General features: G+C 33.8%; 1 protein-coding gene across 1 annotated transcript in view; it reads right to left on the bottom strand.

Moving 5' to 3' along the window:
• EXOC6B (exocyst complex component 6B) overlaps positions 1-23,584 on the bottom strand; it is a 544,417-nt gene that overhangs the window by 205,490 nt on the left and 315,343 nt on the right. The window contains exons 17-18 of the mRNA XM_045549850.1: positions 18,784-18,918; positions 8,942-9,121 (exon numbers count right to left, since the gene is read on the bottom strand). Of these exons, the coding sequence (XP_045405806.1) occupies positions 8,942-9,121; positions 18,784-18,918 (315 nt within the window). The remainder of the gene's footprint in view (positions 1-8,941; positions 9,122-18,783; positions 18,919-23,584) is intronic.

Consider the following 23,584-nt stretch of genomic DNA (forward strand, 5'->3'; position numbering starts at 1 on the left):
TGTTAGACAAGGGAACTAAGAGAATTTCCACAGTTAACCTCACAAACCAAGGTGGGTTATGAGAGATCTTGCCCCAGGTCATACAAATTAACATTAACAGCAGACTGAGAAAACAAATTCAGGATTCCCTTCTCTGGGTCTGTTACTTGAGACAGTATTTCCTCTCTTTTAAACATTTCTGAAAGATATTTATCAGGATGATAAGGATAAATTCACAAACATATGCTCTTATGCTGAGCATGCAAAATGGGTAATTGTGCATGTGATTATAAATTATACAACTGAAGCCTGAAAAACATGCTTGTGTACTTACCTCATCTATTAACTCAAGAGACATGGTAACATTTTAAAACTGTGGAAAATCTTATTATTACAGTCATTTCTGGGTGCATCATGAAATAGGTAGGCTGCCTTGAACACCAAAGTTCAAGGGAAAAAATAGTTGCAAAATTAAATAATTTTCCTCTCTGACCATTCCCTTTCTAACAATGAGTATGCTCTAGGACACCCTCCCACACCTAAACAAACATTCATTCTCTCTCTCACTCTCTCTCTGTCTATGTCTCTCTATCTCTATCTCACACACACACACACACACACACACACACACACACACACACACACACACCCCTAGATACTGATCTGACCTATTCTGTTGGCCATACTGCTGTTGTGATATGAGAACAAAGAAAACAAAAGAAACAAAGAAAAACTGGGGATATCAACATGTAAGAGAACAAGACAGTCTTTGCCTTTTCCTTTCCAGTTCTCTACATATACATACTTTCTATTATTCAATTCCTCTTTGAAAGAGAGCTACTCCTGCCAGAGAATTTCAACTATGAAAAGAAAATATTCATATTAAGTAACAGACAAATGATTTAGGTCCTTTCTCAGAAAAAGTTCCTTCCTTTCCCCCCAATTCTTTCTCTAACAATGCACAAGGGCAAATCTTAGACACAGTCTGTTTTGTCACTAATATGGGGTTCCATGAAGAAATTATCAAGCATTCTGGGGAGCATAAACACAAATGCTGGGAAATCTATTTTGCTATTTGTGGAAAACCAGATAAGGTAGTTTTAGAAGTCATACTTAATCTGATTCTAGGGAATATAATGGTTGGTGAATCCAATTAATTTTTTAAAGCATAGCTTCAAAAAGAGAGCTTTATTTTAGACAAGACAGAAACACAGTATTTAGCGAACCAACATTGAGGATTTAGGGCTGTTAATTACCTCCTACATTGATTTTTGAATGGTACATGGTAAAGTGGTTCTATAGTCTGAATAGTAAGATCAACTCAATCCACACTGAGAAGTTTTATAACATTTAGGCAACAATTACAACTTAGAATAAACAAAATAGAAAAAAAAATCTCAAGTAAATAGAGATAGTAAAAATATCTCTTACAGTATATCCCTGCAAGAAAGTTCACAACTCTACAGAAGGGACAAGCATGCATTTTAAGTTAGACAAACACCAGTTTAATTCACATTACTGCTTCTAAATGACCTGGAGGTTAAAGTAAGGAGTACAAAGTATGGTGTTGACATATGATAACTATTGTATATATAGGAGCCACTGTATAATATGGCATATATAAATAGTAACACTTATTAGGGTTTCATTTTTAATTTTTAAGCATAGAAAAGCAAAAAAAAAAAAAAGGAAGATGAATATAGTAACACCAATCTAGGATAGCTTTGCCTTTCAACTACTGCATATTTTTCTTATGATACTACAAGATCTTACTGAAATAACTGTACAATGCTAGGGAAGACATAATGGCAAAAATAATACTGGCCATTTTCCCTCTGAAATTTGACACACATTTGAAAAAAATCTTCCTTCAATAAAAGGGCTTTTTAAAAATATAAATTGGTTATCAAAGATACTAATTCTTGAGATGAAAAACAATGATTCTAAAGATCACCTCTTCCTCTACCCAGGATTATAAAAGCACCAAATGTTTCAAGACAGAAAAAATTTTAAAAAGCACAAGTAAACAAAAAGGAAAAACTAAAAGCTACATAGAGATAAGCATAGTTAAACCAGGGAGTACATAATTCTAGACTTTTACTATACATAATATATTAATAGATGATTAATGTATATATGTATATTAATAAAAATGAGATTATAATGCATACTGCTTTGCAATCTGCTCTTCCAATTAAGAAATAATAAACATTTTTAAATGAATAAATATATTTACATTAATTTGATGAATAAGTGATATCACATTATGTGAATGTATAATTTAGTGAACACATCTCTAATATTTATTAGATTTTTAATATATACCAACTCTTCACTATAAAAAACACAATATTATGTTGCACATACTTATATCTGAATTTTCTGATTATTTCATTAAGTTAGAATTCCAAAAGTGAAACTGCATGATAAAAAGATAAGAAAATTTTAAGGAATTTCTCATACTGAAGGGGGAAAGAATTCCTGCTTAGAATCAGAACCAGACAAGTTTTCCCTCTATCACCACTTCTATTCAATATAGTACTAGAAGTCCTAGCCAGAGCAATCAGACAAGAGAAGGAAATCAAGAGCATCCAAATGGGGGCAGAAGAGGTCAAACTATCACTCTTTGCTGACTACATTATCTCATATCTAGAAAACCCCAAAGATTCTGCCATGAGACTACTGGAATGGACAAACAAATTCAGCAAAGTCTCAGATTACAAAATCAATGTACAGAAATCAGTAGCATTTCTATAAGTCAACAACGGCCATACTGAGAACCAAATCAAACACTCAATACCCTACACAATAGCAACAAAGAAAATAAGATACCTAGGAACATATTTAACTAGGGAGGTGAAAGACCTCTATAGGGAGAACCACAAAACACTAAGGAAGGAAATAGCAGAGGATGTAAACAGGTGGAAAACCATACGATGTTCATGGGTCGGCAGAATCAACATTGTTAAAATGTCTATACTACCCAAAGTGATCTACAGATTCAATGCAATCCCTATTAAAACACCAACATTATTTTTTCCAGATCTAGAAAAAATAATTCTACACTTTGTATGGAACCAGAAAAGACCCCGCAGAGCAAAAGCAATCTTAAGCAAAAACAACAAATTTGGAGGCATCAATTTACCCGACTTCAAGCTATACTGCAGAGCTATAGTAACTAAAACAGCATGGTACTGGCACAAGAACAGAGGCATAGACCAATAGAACAGAACTGAGAACTCAGATATAAAACCATCCTCATATAGCCATCTCATCTTTGAAAAAGCAGACAAAAACATACACTGGGGAAAAGAATCCTTATTCAATAAATGGTGCTGGGAAAATTGGATAGCCACATGTAGAAGACTGAAACAGAATCCACACCTCTCATCTCTCACAAAAATCAACTCATGGTGGACAATAGACTTAAACCTAAGGCATGAAACTATAAGAATTCTAGAGGAAAATGTTGGAAAAATTCTTATAGACATTGGCCTAGGCAAAGAATTTATGAAGAAGACCCCAAAGGCAATCACAGCAACAACAAAAATAAATAAATGGGACCTGATCAAATTAAAAAGCTTGTGCACAGCCTAGGAAACTATCACGGCAGCAAACAGACAACCTACAGAATGGGAGAAAATATTCGCATGCTACACATCGATAAAGGGCTGATAACTAGAATCTATATAGAACTCAAGAAAATCAGCAAGCAAAAAATCAAACAACCCCATTAAAAAGTGGGCAAAGGACATAAACAGAAACTTTTCAAAAGAAGATAAACTAATGGGGAACACATATATAAAAAAATGCTCAACATCTCTAATCAGGGAAATGCAAATCAAAACCACAATAAGATATCACTTAACTCCAGTGAGAATGGCCTTTATCAAAAAGTCCCAAAACAATAAATGTTGGCATGAATGCAGAGAGATAGGAACATTCATACACTGCTAGTGGGACTGCAAACTAGTACAACCTCTGTGGAAAGTAATGTGGAGATACCTCAAAGAGTTATAAGTAGAACTACCATTTGATCCAGCAATCCCATTATGGGGCATTCACCCAAGGAAAAAAAGACATTCTATTAAAAAGACATCTGTACTAGAACGTTTATAGCAGCACAATTCACAATTGCAAAGATGTGGAAACAACCCAAGTGCCCATCAGTACACGAGTGGATTAATAAAATGTGGTGTATATATATATATACCATGGAGTTCTACTCAACCACAAAAAACAATGGTGATCTAGGACCTCCTGTATTATCCTGGACAGAGCTGGAGCCCATTCTACTAAGTGAAGTATCACAAGAATGGAAAACCATCACCACATGGACTCACCATCAAATTGGTATTATCTGATCAACACTTACGTGCACAAATTGCAGTAACATTCATCAGATATAGGGCAGGTGCGAGGGGGAGGAAGGGATGGGTATATTCACACCTAATGGGTGCAGTGCGCACCATCTTGGGGATGGACGTGCTTGAAGCTCTGACTCAGGTAGGGTAAAGGTAATATACATAACCTAAACATTTGTACCCCCATAATATGCTGAAATAAAAAAAAAAGAAAGAAAAACTGACTTCCAAAAAGGATATACCAATTTAGACCCCTACCAGCAATGTATCAGAATACCTATATCCAGAAATATTTCTCATAAATACTGAATGTTACCATTTTCTTATTTACTTCAGATAAATTTATAGCCAAAATATCCCACAACTTTAATATGCATGTCATTACTAGAGTTACACATTTTGTTCATGTTGTCAGCAGTCATTTACTTTTCATCTTTTCTGACTGCATAAATATCACTTTTGCAAACTTTTCTATCAAGTTGTCTGTCTTTTTCTTATCAAATTGGCAACAATTCAATATGTGTTATACATTACAAATATTAATCTTTGGGAATATTTATTGCAATTATTTTTCATGATAAGTTTGTAATCTATTTTATTAAGTACTTTAAAAAACATTTTATGTAGTAAAATTATCAACCTTTTTCTTAATGACTTAAATCTTTGGTGTTATCCTTAGGAAGGTGACTCACTTTCAAATTATATAAAAATTTGCCAATATTTTCTTGGTTTTCCTCATAATTTCTTACTTTTTAAAGATTTAAACATTTACTCAATCTAGAATTCATTTCGATATATGAGGTATGAGCTTAATGTTCTTTTTATACAAATTTGCACATAGTAGTAGCAATAGTAATGACTGAGGGCCATCTTTATCATATACTAAATTTTTACATTACATTTATGATATTGATAGATTTTATATTCTAATCCTTTAATCTGTGAGTCTATTATATTTTGAGAAAGATATTAAATTATTTTGCTTTATAATAGCATTTCTCTATTTCTCTATAATACCATTTCTCCAACAATACACATTAATTTTCTTTTTCATATTTTTATCAAATATTTTCCATTTTTGTTTACAAATGAATTTTAGAATTATTTTGTTAAGATATCTCCCTTACTCAATTCACTTTGTACTTGCTGCAATTAGATTAAACTCAGAAAAACTCTCTACAAAATGAAATGCTCCCATCCTGGAACACTATATATTTGTACATAATGAAGCCTCTTTTCTATTACTTTGTGATGTCTTCACATTAGTTCTACATATTATTACACTTGCTAAGTAAATGCATGGAGAAATTATATCTTATGCCCCAATAGTAAATAGGACATCTTTGGCAGTATATTTTCTATGTGAGTATAGCTAATATAAGAGAAGTTGATTTGTTTTCTAAGTGAACCAGCTAACATAAATTCTTATTGGTCATAATGACTTTTCAGTTGATTTTACTGAGTTATTCAACTAGCCAATAATAATCTATGAATAATATTAGTAATATGCATGTGCTATGGTTTGAATGATAGAGTTTCTCTAAAATTCATGTTGAAACTAAATCCCCTATGCAATTGTACTAAGAAGTGGAACATTTTGGAAAATGATCAAGTCATTCACAATTGGGAATAGTGCCCTTATAAAAGGGCTCGGAGGAGTAAGTTTGTTCTTTTTGCCCTCTATGCCATGGGATGAAACAGAAGGTGCCACCTATGAGAAACAGGCTTTCACCAGACAATGAATCTGCCTAAGTCTTGATCTTAGGCTTCCCAGCCTCCAAAACTGTGAGAAGCAAATTTCTGTTGTTTATAGGTTACCCAATCTAACGTATTTTGTTATAGCAGCAGACTCACATATATGACTCATTACTATATTTATAATTTATTCTTTTTTAACATTTATTCAATAGAACTTCTAAAGCATTGGTTAGAAGCATCTTCACCCAACTCCTGATGTTCCTATAAATAAATGTTTTTAGTGGTCCACTAATTAAATCTAGGGAGGCTGCTGAATTTCCCAAGATGCCCCTTATCATGTTATCAAAATATTATACTACTTATAATATAGTAAGTTTTGTTTTTAAATCAAGAAGGCAGGCTGTAGGTTATAAAATGCCTTTCTAGAATACATCAAGATACTTCATCTCCTTAACCTAGTTATGGGATAAATTATGCTAACAGACTTTTTAAAATATCAAACCATCCTTGTATTTCTGGAATAAATCCCACATTCTAGTGTGAAATTACTCTCTTAAAACACTCAGAATTGACAGGTTAATACTTTATTTATTTTATTTTTTATCTATAATTGTGACATCATTATTATTATTTTTGGGTATTAGTTTTGTCAGATTTTGGTATCAAGATAAAGCTAGATGAAATGACATAATTTTCTGGAGGTGAATGCTCCTATTAAGAACTAAGAGGGGAAGTAAAAAATGTAAAGAAAACATATATTTAAAAATACCAGAGTGGTGTGAAGCAATGAGCACTACAAGGAATAAAATTGCATGACGAAACCTTTAAAAGGTGAGCTGAGGGTCTGCAGCTGTCCCTGGGGCCATTTGCCAAACTTAGGCATGGACAACAGACTAAGAATCTTAAGACCAGGCAGATAACAACTACTAGGGGGGAAAAAAAAACATGGAATTTTTGCTGTTTCCAAGGGGCTAGAGTGCCAAAATCAGAGATTGGAGGACCAGTTTTCCCCTGAAGATATTTTCTGAATTCTGAAGCTACACAGCTGAGGAAAATAAGGGTTTAAGCCAAAACCCTTGAAAAACAAAGTGAGATTTCCAATAGTTTCATAGTGTTTTAGAGAAAAAGACTCACTAGTGGAAAGATGCATAAAAATGGTGGGACATGTCTTATTTCATTTGGGCTGATGTAACAAAATACCATGGACTGGGTAGCTTATAAACAATAGAAATCTATTTTTCACAGTTCTGGAAGCCAAGAATTTCAAGATCAATGTGCCAACAGATTTGGTGCCTAGTGAGAGACCACTTCCTGGTTCATAAAAGGAGACTTCTTGCTGCATCCACACATGGTGAAAGGAACAAGGCAGTGCTCTGAAGTCACTTTTATAAGGACACTAATCCCATTTGTGAGGGCTCCACCCTCATGATCTATCATCTTCCAAGGCCTTACCTCCTAATGTCATCGCACTGGTTATTAGGTCCAACAGAGGAATTTTTGGAGGTACACAAACATTCAAAGCATGGGAGGAGCTAAAAGCTCTTGAAGGAGTGGTGAATTAACAGTGACAATCACCAATCATGTTTTTCCTATTGGCAATTGCTGATCTGGATACTGTTAAGATTCCTTCTCAAAACATTTGCTAAATTCTAAAACTGAAGAACAAAGGAGGCAGAATAGATAAGGTTTCTCTGACAAGCAGAAATTTCTATAGTCCTCTTTGGTGTTGAAGAGACAATGACATGCCAGACTGTTATCAAAAGTCCTGCAGAACCACATCCTAGCAACAGGGGCAAACCAGAGGTACACTACAACTACAAACCAATCTTGACCCAGATCAGTCCATGACTGGACTAAGATGATCAGCTTCAAACCACAACCACTTGTCCATTCTGCCTACTTGGCAAAGGAAAGGATAAACTTTTTCTGGTGGAAGATAATATCACTTGGAATCTCTACATAGTTCAGACATAATGTCTAACATCAACCAAAAAATACTAGGAAGAGACAGGACCATACGACTGAAAACCAAGAAAAAAATCAGAAACAAAGCTAGGTAAAATATACATGAGAAGTAGTGTAGAATGACTTTAAATGAGTATGACCAATAAGGTCAAGAAAATAGAGAAAAGGTAGACAAATTAAATAAAAAGATGGGGAGTTTCATCATAGACTATCAGTTTATATAAAAAAATTAAAAGATATCCTAGAACTAAATGAAATATATTTGAAACTCTAACTCATAAATTTCTTTTTTTATTTCTACCAAGGCTTTCATAATGTCTTTCTGCTAATTACCTTGAAGATAATAAAAAGATAAGCAGACATGATACTGTGGGCCACTGTCAAACAAAATGCAAAAGTCAAAGAAAAATGATGGAAGAGGCCTTTAAACATCATTAAGGGTCAATAAATATAGCATGAGTTTTTACATACTGAAAAGCTTCTTGGCCAGTTACAATAGAAACTAACATCTTTCACCAAACTAGATTTTAGGGGAACTTTTTTTTTTTTTCTTTTTCTTTGAGACAGAGTCTCGCTCTGTTGCCTGGGCTAGAGTGAGTGCCGTGGCATTAGCCTAGCTCACAGCAACCTCAAACTCCTGGGCTTAAGCGATCCCACTGCCTCAGCCTCCCGAGTAACTGGGACTACAGGCATGCGCCACCATGCCCGGCTAATTTTTTCTATATATATGTTTAGTTGGCCAGATAATTTCTTTCTATTTTTAGTAGAGACGGGGTCTCACTCTTGCTCAGGCTGGTCTCGAACTCCTGACCTCGAGCAATCCACCAGCCTTGGCCTCCCACAGTGCTAGGATTACAGGCATGAGCCACCGCAGCCAGCCTGGGAACTTTTTTCTATTACATATGAAGGGCAAAGTAAGAGCAACTGTCACTTACAGGCAGGTGTGTGAATACAGCAAAGGTGCTACGCAGAAAGGCAATGAGGTCTACTAGGTAATCACTGGCTTTGTTTCCCAAATCTCCTGTCATCCAGTCATAGTCTGCCAGCTGTAGAAACTGGTCAATCTTCTGGTTTAGGTTAGTATAAATCTCTTCTTCAGCTGCATGTCTAGCATCCTATGAAATAATACAAAAAAATGGGAAAAATCATTAGATTTCCAGTATTCACAAGGCAGAAATTTGTATGAGCTTGGAGCTATCTCATACCCATTAAGTAACATAATTGAGAATATAGAGTCATATCACAGTCTCCCTTAATTATTCTTTTTTCAAAAGTACCCTAGTCTTTTCTATATTTTTGTCTATAAGAAAAGCTATTATTTAATATTTTGCTTCACTAAATAGGGAAACTGCCTTCACTGCCCTCAACTCTGCATCCTTCTTTACTTTCTTATCTCTGTTCAAAACTAAACTTGCTCTCAGAAGTCTAATCGTTTCCATCTCTTCTGGAACACTAAGAAGCTTCCTTCTTATAACACCAACCTCTACATATCCTCTGGTTCCCTCACAATGTTTATATGTATCCTGAAGTACAGATTGGTACACCACGATGTTTCCTAATATGAGTTCTAAGTAACAATAGTCCTAAATGATACAAAAAAAAAACCAAAGAGTTACTAGATCGCATAAGATCATGTAAAATGTAGGTGTCTTACCTTAAGCATTTTTTTCATATACCTGTTGGCCATTTACATATCTTCTTTTAGCAAATGTCTATTCAGTTCCTTTGCCCATTTTTAATTGTTTCCTTGATATTGAGTTGTTTGTGTTCCTTATATATTTTGAATATAAACCCCTTATCAGATGCATGGTTTGCAAATATATTCGCCCATTTTGTAGGTTATCCCTTCACTCTGTTGATTGTTTCCTTCGCTGTACAAAAACTTTTCAGTGTGATATAATCAAACCCATTTGTCTATATTTGCTTCTGTGGCTTGAGCTTTTGGGGTCATATCCAAAAAATTATTGCCCCTGGCCAGTGTCATGGAGTTTTTTCCCCAATATTTTTTTCTCATTGTTTTACAGTTTCAGGTCATGTGTTTGTCTTTAATTCATTTTGAGTTGAGTTTTGTATATGTGTGGGATGAAGGACTAATTTCATACTCGTGCCTGGGGATATCCAGCTTTCCCAGCACCATTTATTAAAGAGACTATCATTTCCCCTTTGGGTGTCCCTGACATCTTTGTCAAAAATTCATTGACAGTAAATTCATGGATTTATTTCTGGGCTCTCTATTTTGTTCCATTGGTCTATGTGACTATTTTTATGTCAGTACCAAGCTGTTTTGATTACTATAGCTTTGTAGTAGATTTTTAAGTCAGGTAGTGATGCCTCCATCTTTGCTCTTTTTGCTCAAGATTGCTTTGGGTATTTGGGGTTTTTAGTGGTTCCATATGGATTTTAGGACTATTGATTCTATTTCAGTGAAAACTATCATTGGGATTTTGATAGGAATTGCATTTAATCTGTAGATCACTTTGAGTAGTATGAATGTTTTAACAATAGTAATTCTTCCAATCTATAAACTGATAATATCTTTTCATCTGTGTCTTCAGTTTCTTTCATCAATGCTTTATAATTTTCAACAGGTTTTCCTCCTACTCAATAGTGTTTCAATGAGCACTTCTATACTTATATCTTTACTTTACTTGTATAATAAGCTTGGAGTGTCCTTGAATTCCTATGTTGCTAGTTTTTTTCATTAAAGACTTTATTTTTTAGTATTTTAGGTTTAAAGAAAAATTAAGCAGAAAGTATACAGCATTTGCATATACCACTTCCCTACCCACACTCTCTTGGTATTACCCCTATTAAAACATCCAGCATTAGTATGATACATTTTTTAAAACTGATAAGCCAATAACGGTATTTTATTATTAACTAAAGTCCATAGTTTACATTAGGGCTTACTCTTTGTGCTACACAATTCTGTGGGTATTGAAAAGTGTATAATGTCATATATTCACCATTACAATATCATACAGAATAGTTTCACTCCCCTAAAACTCTGCTGCACTACACCTATTCATCCATTCATGCCTTCCCCAAATCCTGGTGACCACTGATCTTTTTATTGTCTCCATTGTTTTGCCTTTTCCAGAATATCATATAGTTGGAAACACACAGTCTGTAGGCTTTTCAGATTGGCTTCTTTCCCTCAGCAATGTACACTTAAGGTTCCTGCATGTCTTTTCATGGCTTGATAGCTCATTTCTTTTTATCATTGAATAATACTTTATTTACGTATGTGTCACAATTTGTTGATACATTCACCTACTAAAAGACATCTTGGTTGCATCCAAGTTTTAGCAATCATAAATAAAACTGCTATAACATCTATGTGCAGGTTTTGTATGGACATAAGTTTTCAACTCACTTGGGTAACACCAAGGAGTACAATTGCTGGATCGCATGGTAAGACTATGTTCAGCTTTGTAAAAAATTGACAAACTGTCTTCCAAAATGGTTGTTGCATTTTGCATTAGCACCAGCAATGGATAATAGTTATTGTTGGGGCAGCAATTAGTATTGCCAGTGTTTCATATTTCAGCCATTCTAATAGGTGTGTAGTGGTATTTCATTATTGTTTTAGTTTGCAATTCCCTAATGACAAATGATGTGAAACATTTTTTCATATCTATATTTGCCATCTGTATATACAGTGTATATCTGATATATTTGATGAGGGATCTGTTCAGAACTCTTGCCCATTTTTTAATTGATTTGTTTTCTTATTGTTGAGTTTTATGAGTACTTTGTATAAGTCCTTTATCAGATATGTATCTTGCAAATAATTTTTCCCAGTTTATAGCTTTTTTCATACTCAGTATCTTTTTCATACACAGTATCTTTCCTACAGCAAGTTTTTAATTTTAATGAAGTCCAAATTATCATTTTTTTCTTTCATGGATCATGCTTTTAGTGTTATATCTAAAAAGTCATCGCCAAACCAAAGGTTTTCTCATCTACATGTTCTCATATATTATCTTCTAGGTGTATTATAGTTTTGCGTCTTACACTTAGATTTCACATTTTGAGTGAATTTTTGTGAAAGGGATAGTCTGCGTCTAGATCTTTTTTTTTTTTACATGTGATATTCAGTTGTTCCTGTACCATTTGTTGAAAAGAATCTCCATTCTCCATTGAATTGCCATTGCTTCTTATCAAGAATCAGTTAACTATATTTGTGTGGGCCATTTCTGGGCTCTATATTCTGTTCCACTAATCTATTTGTCTACTCTTTTACCAACACCACTCTGTCTTCATTACTGTAGCTTTGTAGTAAGTCTTGAACACACTATCCATCCACCAACTTGTTCTTCTCTTTCAATAATGTGTTGGCTACTCTGGGTGTTTTCATTTTCCATTTAAGTTATAGGATAGATTTGTCAATATCCAAAAAACAACTTGCTAGGATTTTGGCTGGAATTGCATTGAATCTATACAACAAGTTAAGAACTGGGATCTTGATAATATTGAGTCCTCCTATAAATGAATATGAAATATATATCCACTTATTTCGATCTTCTTTGATTACTTCATCAGAGTTTTATAGTTTTCCTCACATAGATCTTATATATATATTTTGAAAGATTCATAACTAAGTATTTTATTTTTATTTTTTGGTGCTAATGTAAATTTAATTGTGTTTTTAATTTCAAATTCCAGTTGTTCATTGCTAGTGTAAAAGAAAGCAATTGACCTTTGTATGTTAACCTTGTATCCTGAACCTTGCTGTAATCACATATTAGTTTCGGCAGTTTGTTATTTCTTTGGGATTTTCTACATAGTCAATCACATTTTCTGCAAACAGAGAGGGTTTTATTTCTTCCTTCCCAATATGTATACCTTTTATTCCCTTTTCTTGTCTTATTGGATATTGACTAGGAGTGATGTAAGGGGACATCCCTCCCTTGTTCCTGATCTTAGTGGGAAAACACCTAGTTTCTTATCATCAAATATGATGTTAGCTGCAGGGGTTTTTTGGTAGATGTTCCATATCAATTTGAGAAAATTCCCCTGTATTCTAGTTTGCTCAGAGTTTTTATCATGAATGGGTATTTTTCTGCATCTATTAATAAAATCATATAATTTTTCTTTTTTAGTCAGTTGATGTCATGGATTATAATAATTGATCTGTGAATGCTGAACCAGCCTTGCAGACCTAGAATAAATCTCATTTGGTCGTGGTGTATAATTCTTTTTATACATTGTTGGATTTGATTTGCTAATATTTTACAAGGATTTTTGCAGTCATGTTCATGTGTGATACTGTTCTATAGCTTTCTTTTCTTGTAATGTCTGGTTTGGATATTAGGAGAATGATGGCCTCATAAAATGAGTCAAGAAGTATCCCCTCTACTACTATTTTCTGGAAAAAAAATGTAGAGAATTAGCATAATTTCTTCCTTAAATTCTTGGTAGAATTCACCACAGAACCCATCTAGGCTTGCTGCTTTCGCTTTCTGTTTTGTAACGTTATTAATTACTGATTCAATTTCTTTAATATATATAAGACTATCTGGATTATCTATTTCTCACAGTAAGAATTTTGGTATGTTGTGTCTTTTAAGGAATTATCTATTTCATGTGGGTTTTCAAACTGTAGGTCAAGAGTTGTTCATACTATTCCTTTCTTGTTCTTTAATATGTCCATGGATGGAATCAGTAGTGATGCCCATCTTTCATTTAAGGTATTAGTCTTAGCCATTGTGTCTTCTTCTTTTTTCTTGGTTAGTCTAGCTCAAGGCTTATCAATTTTATTGATCTTTTCAAAGAACTACCTTTTGATTTTGCTGATTTTCTGTTTTCATTTTATTCATTTCTGCTCTAATTTGTATTATTTCTTTTGTTCTGCTTACTTTGAATTTAATTTGCTTTCTATCTAGTTTCCTGAGGTGGAATCACAGATTATTAAATTTATATCTTTCTTCTTTTCTAATATATGGTATTAATGCTACAAATTTCCTTCTAAGCAATGTTTTCACTATATCCCACAACTATTAAGTTGTGTTTTCATTTTCATTTAGTTCAAAATAGTTTTTAATTTCTCTTGAGACTTTTTTCTTGGTTCATGTTTATTTTGAAATAGGTTGTTTAATCTCCAAATAATGTGGGATTTTCTAGCTAACTTTCTGTTATGATTTCTAGTTTAATTCCATATGGTCTAAGAGCAATTTTTATATGATTTCTATTTCTTTAAAATTTGTTAAGGGGTGTTTAATTGTCCAGAACATGGTATGTCTTCATGAATGTTCTGTATGAGCTTGAGAAGAATGTGTACTCTGCTGTTGTTGGATGAAATCTTCTATAACTGTCAATAAGATCCAGTTGATTGATAGTGTCATTCAGTTCAATCCTATCCATTCTGATTTTCTGACTCCTGGGTTTGTCACTTACTGATAGAAGGGTTTTCTAAGAAATATTAGCTGGATTAGATGTTAACATATAAAATAACTCTTTAGTAATTTTCAAAATACTCATACATTTTTTCTCCTTGGATCTTGTAGTGAATAATTTTATATAATTTTCTAATACTAATCATCCTTGCATTCCTAACTTTATTTTAATCCCTCATTTTTTTGTATGTACTTCTAGATTTTGTTTATTTTATGTGTATGATTTTTACATCAATATTTACCTTTAGTTGTTCAGATAATTTAGTGTGGTTTCTCTGTGTTTTAAATCATTTTATGCTAATTTTGAAAAAAATAAATGAGATACTTTACTTTTCTCTATAATCTGAAATAATTTAAGTTATACAGCAATTATCTACTTCTTAAAGGCCTAAAAGAAATCTTCTGGACCTTGCCCTATTTTAAAGTCTTTGACAATGCTTTCATTTCTTTCATGGTTATTAATCAATTTGGGTTTTACAATCTTTTTGAGTCACTTTTAGTAATATATTTCCCTAGAGATCTTCAAATGTATTAGCACAGAGTTACACAAAGTCTTCTAGGTATTTAACTTCTTCTCATTCTGAATTTTGAGTAATTGTGATTTACTCCTTCCTTTTTTCTTCTCCTTTCCTTCCTTCTTTTCAATCTTCCTTCTTTCAGTTCTTCCTTCCTTTCCTTATTTCCTTCCTTTCATTCCTTCCTTCCTTTTAATTAGGCAAAGCAGAATGTTTCTTCTTTAAAATGCAATATCCCTTGCTTAAAGTCTTTCAAAGACTTTAGAATAAAATCCAAATTGTCTATCAATACAAAACAAAGTGCTTCAGAGGTTGGCATTTACCTACTTCTATATCTCACTGCCATCCTTACTCTATCTACCCTGAACATGTCTGGCTTTCTTTTATCATTTCATCTTTGTACATGCAGTTAAAATGTCCCTCCCTCCCTCCCCATCCTTTCTCTGCCTGGAAACCTCTGCTAGTCCCAAGACCCATTCCAACTTGTCCCTTATTTGGGAAGTCATCCTTGGAGGTACCAAAACTGGAACCTCATCCTCTATGGAATTTTCTCTTTTGAATCTGTCAAGGCTGAAGTCCCAGGAAGCTCTAGCCTCACACCATTTTTCTATTTATACTCAATTCCCAGAAGAAAGCAAGTCCTATGGCATTAAATATCATCTTTACACTGATGAATTCTAAATTTTTGTCTCCTACAATTTTGCCCTGCCAACTTAATATCTCTATGAAGATGATAACTAAATATCTCAAGCTTTGTATGTCAAAAACAGAAGTCTTGATTCTACTCCTGCTCCCTAAATGTATTATTCTCCCAGTGTTTCCCATCTCAGTAAATAGTACCATATTCATCCAGTTTTCTCAGTTCAAAAGTCTTGGACTTGTCCTTAACTCCTCTCTTTCTCATAAAACCCCATACTCAATCCAACAGTAAGACCTGCCATCTTGACCTTCAAAAATATTTCTTAGCACTCTGGTCCAAGTGACCATTAGCTCTGACCTGGACTACTATAATAGCCTCCCAATTGGACTCTTTTCTTTTATACTTTTACTGATTTACAGTGTATTTATTTTCCACATGACAACCACTATTACCCATTAAAGGATAAATCCGATTATCACCGGGACCCTCAATCTTCCGATGACTTCACATCCCCTTTCAAAAAAATCTAAAGTATTTGTTATGGTCTACAAGGCCAGAAATCATCTGACCCCTGACTAGTTCATCTCTTACCACCCCCACCACCAGTGATAGATACATCACTGCCAGACTGAACCCCCATGCTATTCCTTGAACATACAAGTACCTACCACCATACTGTTCCCTTTGATAGGAATGTTTATCTATAGAAATCCAAATGATTCATTTTCACATTTCATTTTGGTCATTTATTTTTTTCCTAGTTCCCACCATTACCTGACATTATGTTAGATTTTTTTGTTAGTTTATCATCTATCAGTTCATTAGAATATAAGCTCAGTAAAGTCAGGAGACTCATCTATTTTTTTCAGGCCTATAGCAATGCCTAATATGCTTCATAAAAACTTGTTAAACAGTGAGAGATTGAATATATTTGATGTATTATTCTAGTATAGTGTCTGTTTTTCCTGCAGATCATAAACTCTAAGTCCAGGGACTAAGTACTCTCTCTCTCTCTCTCTCTCTCTCTCTCTCTCTCTCTCTCTCTCTCTCTCTCCCCTCGAGAATCTGCCAAAATCTTAGATACGTCACATAGTAGATACGTAAGCAATATTTGTGATGGAGTAAATTAATAAACACCTTTATTCTCTTTTGTAAGAGAATAAGGAAAATCTTATGAATAAGGAAATCTAAGAATGCCAGCTTGATTATGTCACATATGGCAGAAACAAGAGGGAACTCTGCAAGAAAATACCTTGAAGACCTTTTGATTCATTTTGCCCCCTTTCCAGCATAAAGGTTTCCATCTGCCAAGGAAAGTTTTCTGAAAACAGTAGCTTAGGAAAATATACAACATGTAGCTGTTATAATTGCCATGTTTATATTGAGTTCTGAGTTAGCTAGTCTGAAACAGTCCTGGTAAAAATAAACTTTCAATGTGTTTTAGGCAATCAGTGTTTCCAATAAGCACTGTCAACATGACCTTTAGTGGTCTCCAGAACTTCTCCTTTACTAAGTATTTAACTGGCTGTTCAACCCTATGGCTTCCTGTCTGCCTTTAATTTTCCCTCAGCATTTTTCACACTGGAGCAACAACAAAATACACAAGCCATCCTTTGGGAGGATTTCTGAATGTGAATTGAAAAGCCATTGAAAGAAAAAAAACTGAGAAGGGTTCAGGAAAAGAATATCAGTAGATAGTTACCATATGATAGAAAAGAATAAATGAACTTCACATTCTAATTCCCTAACTCCCTATTATCTACTTAACACTGAAATATAGTCCCTTCCACATTTTCTTTTCTGGAGAAATTTTGGATTTTATAGAAAAGCAATTAGAAAATCAGAAAAAGTTTTTGATAAAGTCATTGCCCATGCTCCATAATTCTAGTATTTAAGAGTAACTATAATCCCTATTAAGTGCCTAGTTATTCTGAAGCTCCTAAAGCTCTTATTATATTTTTGCACTCATTCTCAGTGCCTCTTTATTAAATAATTCTTTACCCCACTGAAAGAGTCTCATTATTAATATAATTATACATTATTGAGAAATTTGGAAGTTATAAACATAGCATGATATATAATAAATTATGTTTTAAGCAATTTTATTGATAATTTAAAACAAATAATCTATGGTCACTTAATAAATGTGTAACTCAGTCTAGCAGATGGCCTAATCACATAGGTACAAAAAGAATATTTTGTGGTCCAATATTGTATTTTTTTCTCACAACAGAAAAATAGTTAAGTCATACCAACAATTTTTACCTCTCAAGTACAACAGGAGTATGAATCAAATTGGATTTCCTCTCTTATGCCTACTCTCAAAAGAAAGTACCAAAATATAGAGAAAGGGGACAAAAGGATTGGCAAAAGTAGACACTGAGGGACATAAATCATGGTTTCAACCCTCCAACTGTATATTTAATTAACATCAACTTCCAGTTTTCAAAAGGGTGACACAGAGTATGTTTCAGAACTAAAACATTCAAAACAACAACATAAACAAAAACTCAAACCATATAAGTTAGATCTATCTTTTTAATATTTGAAATGTTGCCCTGTTGCTTTTTCTGCTTAATACCCATTTAAAATTCACATGGCAATATAAAGTTTAAGTTTATTAAGGCTCTTCTAAGTTAAGGCATTTACCCTTCAGAAACTCATCTACTATCTATCCTTTCGCTCTACAAGAATGTCATTTTTCCCCATTTGATCCAATACCAGACCAAAATTAATGCTGCATCCTTGTGGGATTATCATAAAATTGCTACCTCTAATAGCAAGGGACAGAAAGTCCTCACTAAAAAGTAAGACTAAAAAATTGGTCACAGGATACAGAGAGGAGGGGATAGCTAAGTAGGAAGTGTTAACTAATATTGATGTCAGCCATAACCACAATTATCTAGATCATACTTAAGAACTCTTGACTGTGATGAGGGTCAACTTAGGAAATGGTGATTTTCATGTACAAAATATAGAGAACAGTTTAGAGGACACAGTTGTAGTGTATTTTTTGTTTTATTTTGTTTTTTAGTTTAAACACCCCAAAACTAGTACTGATATTTGTTTTTCTAAGAAAATAGAGAAGGGAAACAAAAACCATGGTAAGTACTTATTCTCAAGAGCATGTTATAAATCATCCTGCGGAAACAAAGCCATGTTCAATAGAGTGCCTCATAGTATGCACACCAGAAGCAGTTCTGCAGTACTCTAGGGGCTCTCACCTTAAAAGTTGTGGTTCCATAGAGCTTGGTGGTGTGAACTGTCTCTGGAAGCACATTAGTGATATTGGTGATGAATTCCTCCAAGTACTTACAGGATTTCTCCAAGTGTGTCGTATTGATAATAATCTGGACCAGCTGGAAATAACAAGCACATGTAAAAGTCATTTGACTGTTCAATCCAGGATGAATGGCTCAATATGAATCTGCTGGTAAAAGGCAAATGAAAGGCATGATGGCAAAGGCCATCCATATTCTGCAACAGGTATGGTAAAGCATGGGTTTAGCTGTTACTCCCTTACCTGAAACTTTCCTGGCATCTCAAAACATTTTGTATTTTCCCCTATTATGGGAACATTTCTCACTCTATTTTAAACATGTTTTCTTCTATTTAAAAAAGACTAGACTAAGAACAAAAATTGCTAGTGTTTCACACAATGCCTCCCAATAAATAATTGCCAAATGAATTAAATAAATGAACTCCCATGAAAAGAACAACTTAAATGGCAACAAGAAGTTTCAAAATTAGACATGATGAACAGAGAGATGTTATTAATAGAATAGATTTCAGCTTATTAACAAACTACGTTAGTTTAAGGAAGAAAGAACATAGGCATGGAAGTCACAGAAACCAGGAACTTAACCAATTATAAATTACTGGTCTTGGGAAAGTTTCTTAACTTTTCTAAGCCTGTTTCTGTATCTGTAAAATGTTAATAATAATTTCTAACCCACAGAGTTACTGTGAGGATTAAATATTTGTTGTTCTTGGATGGAACTGGAGGCCATTATCCCAAGTGAAGTAACCTAGGAACAAAAAACCAAACACTGCATGTTCTCACTTATAAGCAATGGATATGCACTCATACAGAGCAACATAATGAACAGCGGAGACTCAGAAGAGGAAGGGTGGTGCGGGATGAAAAATTACCTATTGGGTACAATGTACACTATTAAGGTGACGGCTACACTAAAAGCCTAGACTTCTCCACTATACAATCCATCTGTGGAACAAAAAACCATTTGTACCCCCTAAGTATGTTTAAATAAATAAATATTCTGTTGTTAACACTATTTTCCTTTTCTCATACAGAAGAGATCCTTAAAAAAAGACGTTACTGGTAAGATAAAAAGTTATCTTCTATAAATTAGTTGAGGAGGAGGATAAGGAAGAATAACTATTATTGTCTGTATATAATAAACGTTTGTAAAGAACTTCACAATTCATTTTCTTACACTGTCTTCCCATAAACCTGGAGAAGGGGTTAAACGGACATAATTATAACTTCCATTTTATCATTACAGAAATGAAAATGAAGTGATTTTCTCTAGATCATATAACCCAAATGAAACTAATACTCAAATCAAAGTCATCTAACTTCAAATTTTGGACTCATCTAAATGACTTCTTCCAGTGCTTTCTAGCATGAGCATAAGATGGCAGCCCTGTAGTGCTGCAAGTTTGTGTACATTAGGCTGAAATATCAAATTCTGGCTCTGCCATCAACTAGACCTTTCCATATTTGATTCTACACACTATAGAAAAGCAAAAGAGAAAAAAAAATGGTACCTACTACTTATTTCTTAACTATGAAACTACTCATATTCCCCAGAGTATAAAAGAAATATGTAAAGGAAACAGAATGGAATTGTTTTTTGTCTCTCTTTTCTACATCTTTAACTTTTCATTTACACAAGAATATGTCTGGTGGCAGGGTTGTGGCAGGTAGGCAGACTTGTGGTGTATAAGGTTATGGACAAACGTAGGTCTTCTTTTACTCTAGTGAGACAGTGAGCAGGAAGACGGTGGGTAGATGACACAAAGGAGAAATTGGAACTAAAGATGAAAGAAGGTACTACACGTGTTTACAAACAATGATATTTAAAAACAAATTTAAAGGTTGGGATTATACTTCAGAAGAATCATTGTATCATGCTGTGGAATATTAATAAAAAATACAAATAAGACTATAATCAGAAACCATATTCTTAACCAACTCCGCAACATAGGGTTAAAGCACACAGTTCATTCTCAAACAATATATGTCAACTCATAATGATAATGCTTTAGTAACAGTTCAAATTTGGAGACTTTGAGTTTTGGATACAAGATTACTGTCTCCTATAAAATTATCCAAAACATCAACATTTTAACTTTAGAGTGCTCTAGGGAAAAATATTCAACAAAATAAGCAATTCATCACCTTCTTCCTTTTATCATTTTCTCCTTCAAATGAGAACTAAAATCATTTAAATTGTCTAAATAAAATCATTCTTCTTCGTGAGTGGGAATGTGGCTACTGGCAAGGTTGTCTTGATGTGGAAGTCAGAAAATTAAGAGGGTTAATTTGGAGAACTGAAAAATTTCTATTTTAAAATTAGCATTACCTATAGGGAACACATTCAGTCTATCAAAAGAAATCCTAATAATAAGGAGGAATCGTGTCATGTTATTGAAATAAAAAACAGTGGCAGTCAAAGAGAAAATTGTCCTGTTTTGCAGGATATTGGCAGTTAAAGAAAAAAAAAGGAGGCGGCTTCACTGGGTACAGTAGTAATTTCCCATGACTTTTTAGAGATCTGTCAACACAAAAGATCAACATGAATTACATCAATTGGCTGTCAGTCACTTTTGAAATGTTTCATTGCTGAGCATAGAATAGACTATTAAAACACTCTAGGATTACAGTAGATACCATGTCATTTTCAGAGGGAATATTGTCTATTAAGGAGGTCTAAGTGATCTCTACTCTTGAATGACAGCTACCAAAATCCTTACAAGGGCATTTACAAATGTAAAACCAGAATTGGGGGAGTAATTTTGAACTTAAGGATGAAATAAAACAATTTCAGATATCACCTTCCATCAGAATTTGAACTCCTTTGATGATATTTTTAACCCTTACTTCCCAATCTTCTTATAAATTATACCACTGGAGCAATCCAAACTGTCCTGAACATAGTTTCAAGGACATTAAACTACAACAGATCAGATATTTTTTATCTCTTATATAAAGTTCTATGAGAACCGTCCAAAAAAAAAAAAATACTATAAAGCAAACAACCACCTCTCACAACTAAACAAAAGAAATCACTTAAGTTAAAAACCATTAAGAATTAGAAAATTTTTCTGTCTCTCCTTCCCCACATCAGACAGAATCTATTGAGAAAGGCACAGAATACACTGTGGAGGTCATTTCTCCTTCAAACCTGCTCCAAACACCCCTGTGAAACCTGAACCATAATGACAGATGTTCTATTCTTGACAAACTCCAGAAAAGAAAATGTCATCATCTTCCAAAGGTCAAAACTAAGACCTAAATTCCAAGAAGAGATTTCCATTCTCAACTATAAATTACTTTTGAGGTGTACACATCTGCTTATATTATTACCGGAACTGCTATTAGCATTTTTCCAAAAGAAGAAAATTCAATACAATTAAGCTTCAAAAGGACTAATTCAAAGCAAGAAAACGAGAAGTCACACTCCTATCCACACCATCAGTGCCTCTCAACTGTTATATTTGCAAGATGACAAAGAACTAAATATTAGCATTGGTTCTCAGTCACATAAATGAGCTATCCCCAAGACATTAAGGGATTTGATCTCCATTTTGCCCCAGTCAGGGTAGAAAAAACTGTGTAAACTATTCATTTTATAACATCTCTATGAATAAATACCTAAAATACCAAAATACATGGAACTACTAGTTCTAAATTCCAAGGTCTAGTACGAAACTTATATTTGACAAGACTTAAGTATAAAACATTTTAACACTGTGAACAATATCATAACTGATAATAACAGGGAGTGGAGGTAAGTAGTATGTGGGAGATATTAATAAATAATAATATAGTCATCAATTTAAATTATACAAAAACAAAGAATGAATGCAAAGCCTTGGTCATTTCTTCAGGTCTCCTGGGGCACCATTATGATCATAAAAACATATATACCCAATATAGTATAACTAACAGGAATTCTGAACTACTTTAAATTTTACCCCAAGAACTAACCTGCCTACTTTGTTTCTTTCTTTCTTCTTTCTTTCATCAATTAAGAACCTCCTACGTGCCAAGGGATTGGGATATAGCAATCCACAATTGTACCCAGGAGAGACAAAGTCTCTGGCCTCAAAAAGATTATGGTAAACACATACATATAAACATATAGTATAATATTTATACTATAATAAGCACTGTGAACAGAAGCGAGGCTGAGGAGCTACATGGTGATGACAGGTCTCAGCTATTTTGAGATAAGATGGTCCAAAAAGGCTTCTTTAAGGAAATGACATTTTAGAAGGAATTTAAAGTAAAGATATAATTGTGCTCTATCTATATTATACAAATTCTTTTTAATCCTATTTATATCTTAAGGCTTTCTTTCAACACACTGTTCACAAAGAAGTAGAATTTCCTTTGATTCATGTTAAAACTTTCATTCAAAGTAGCTAACTCTCTTGTATTCTGAGACTAATAAACTGGTTTATTTCCTTTCTCTCTGTACACTGATATTTTAAAATTAACATAGTATGAAAACAGCAAAGATTAGAATTTGAATTTTTTCGAGACAGGGTCTTGCTCTGTCAGCCAGGCAAATACAGTAGTGTCATCATAGCTCAACCTCAAACTCCTGGGCTTAAGCGACCCTCTTGCCTCAGCCTCCCAAGTAGCTGGGCTACAGGCATGTGCCACCATGCCTGGCTGATTTTTCCATTTTGTAGAGATGGGGTCTCACTCTTGCTTAGGATGGTCTTGAACTCCTGGCCTCAAGTGATTCTCCTGCCTTGGCCTCCCAAAAG

This window comes from Lemur catta, chromosome 4, assembly GCF_020740605.2.
Source record: "Lemur catta isolate mLemCat1 chromosome 4, mLemCat1.pri, whole genome shotgun sequence".
In the NCBI taxonomy this organism is placed as follows: Eukaryota; Metazoa; Chordata; class Mammalia; order Primates; family Lemuridae; genus Lemur; species Lemur catta.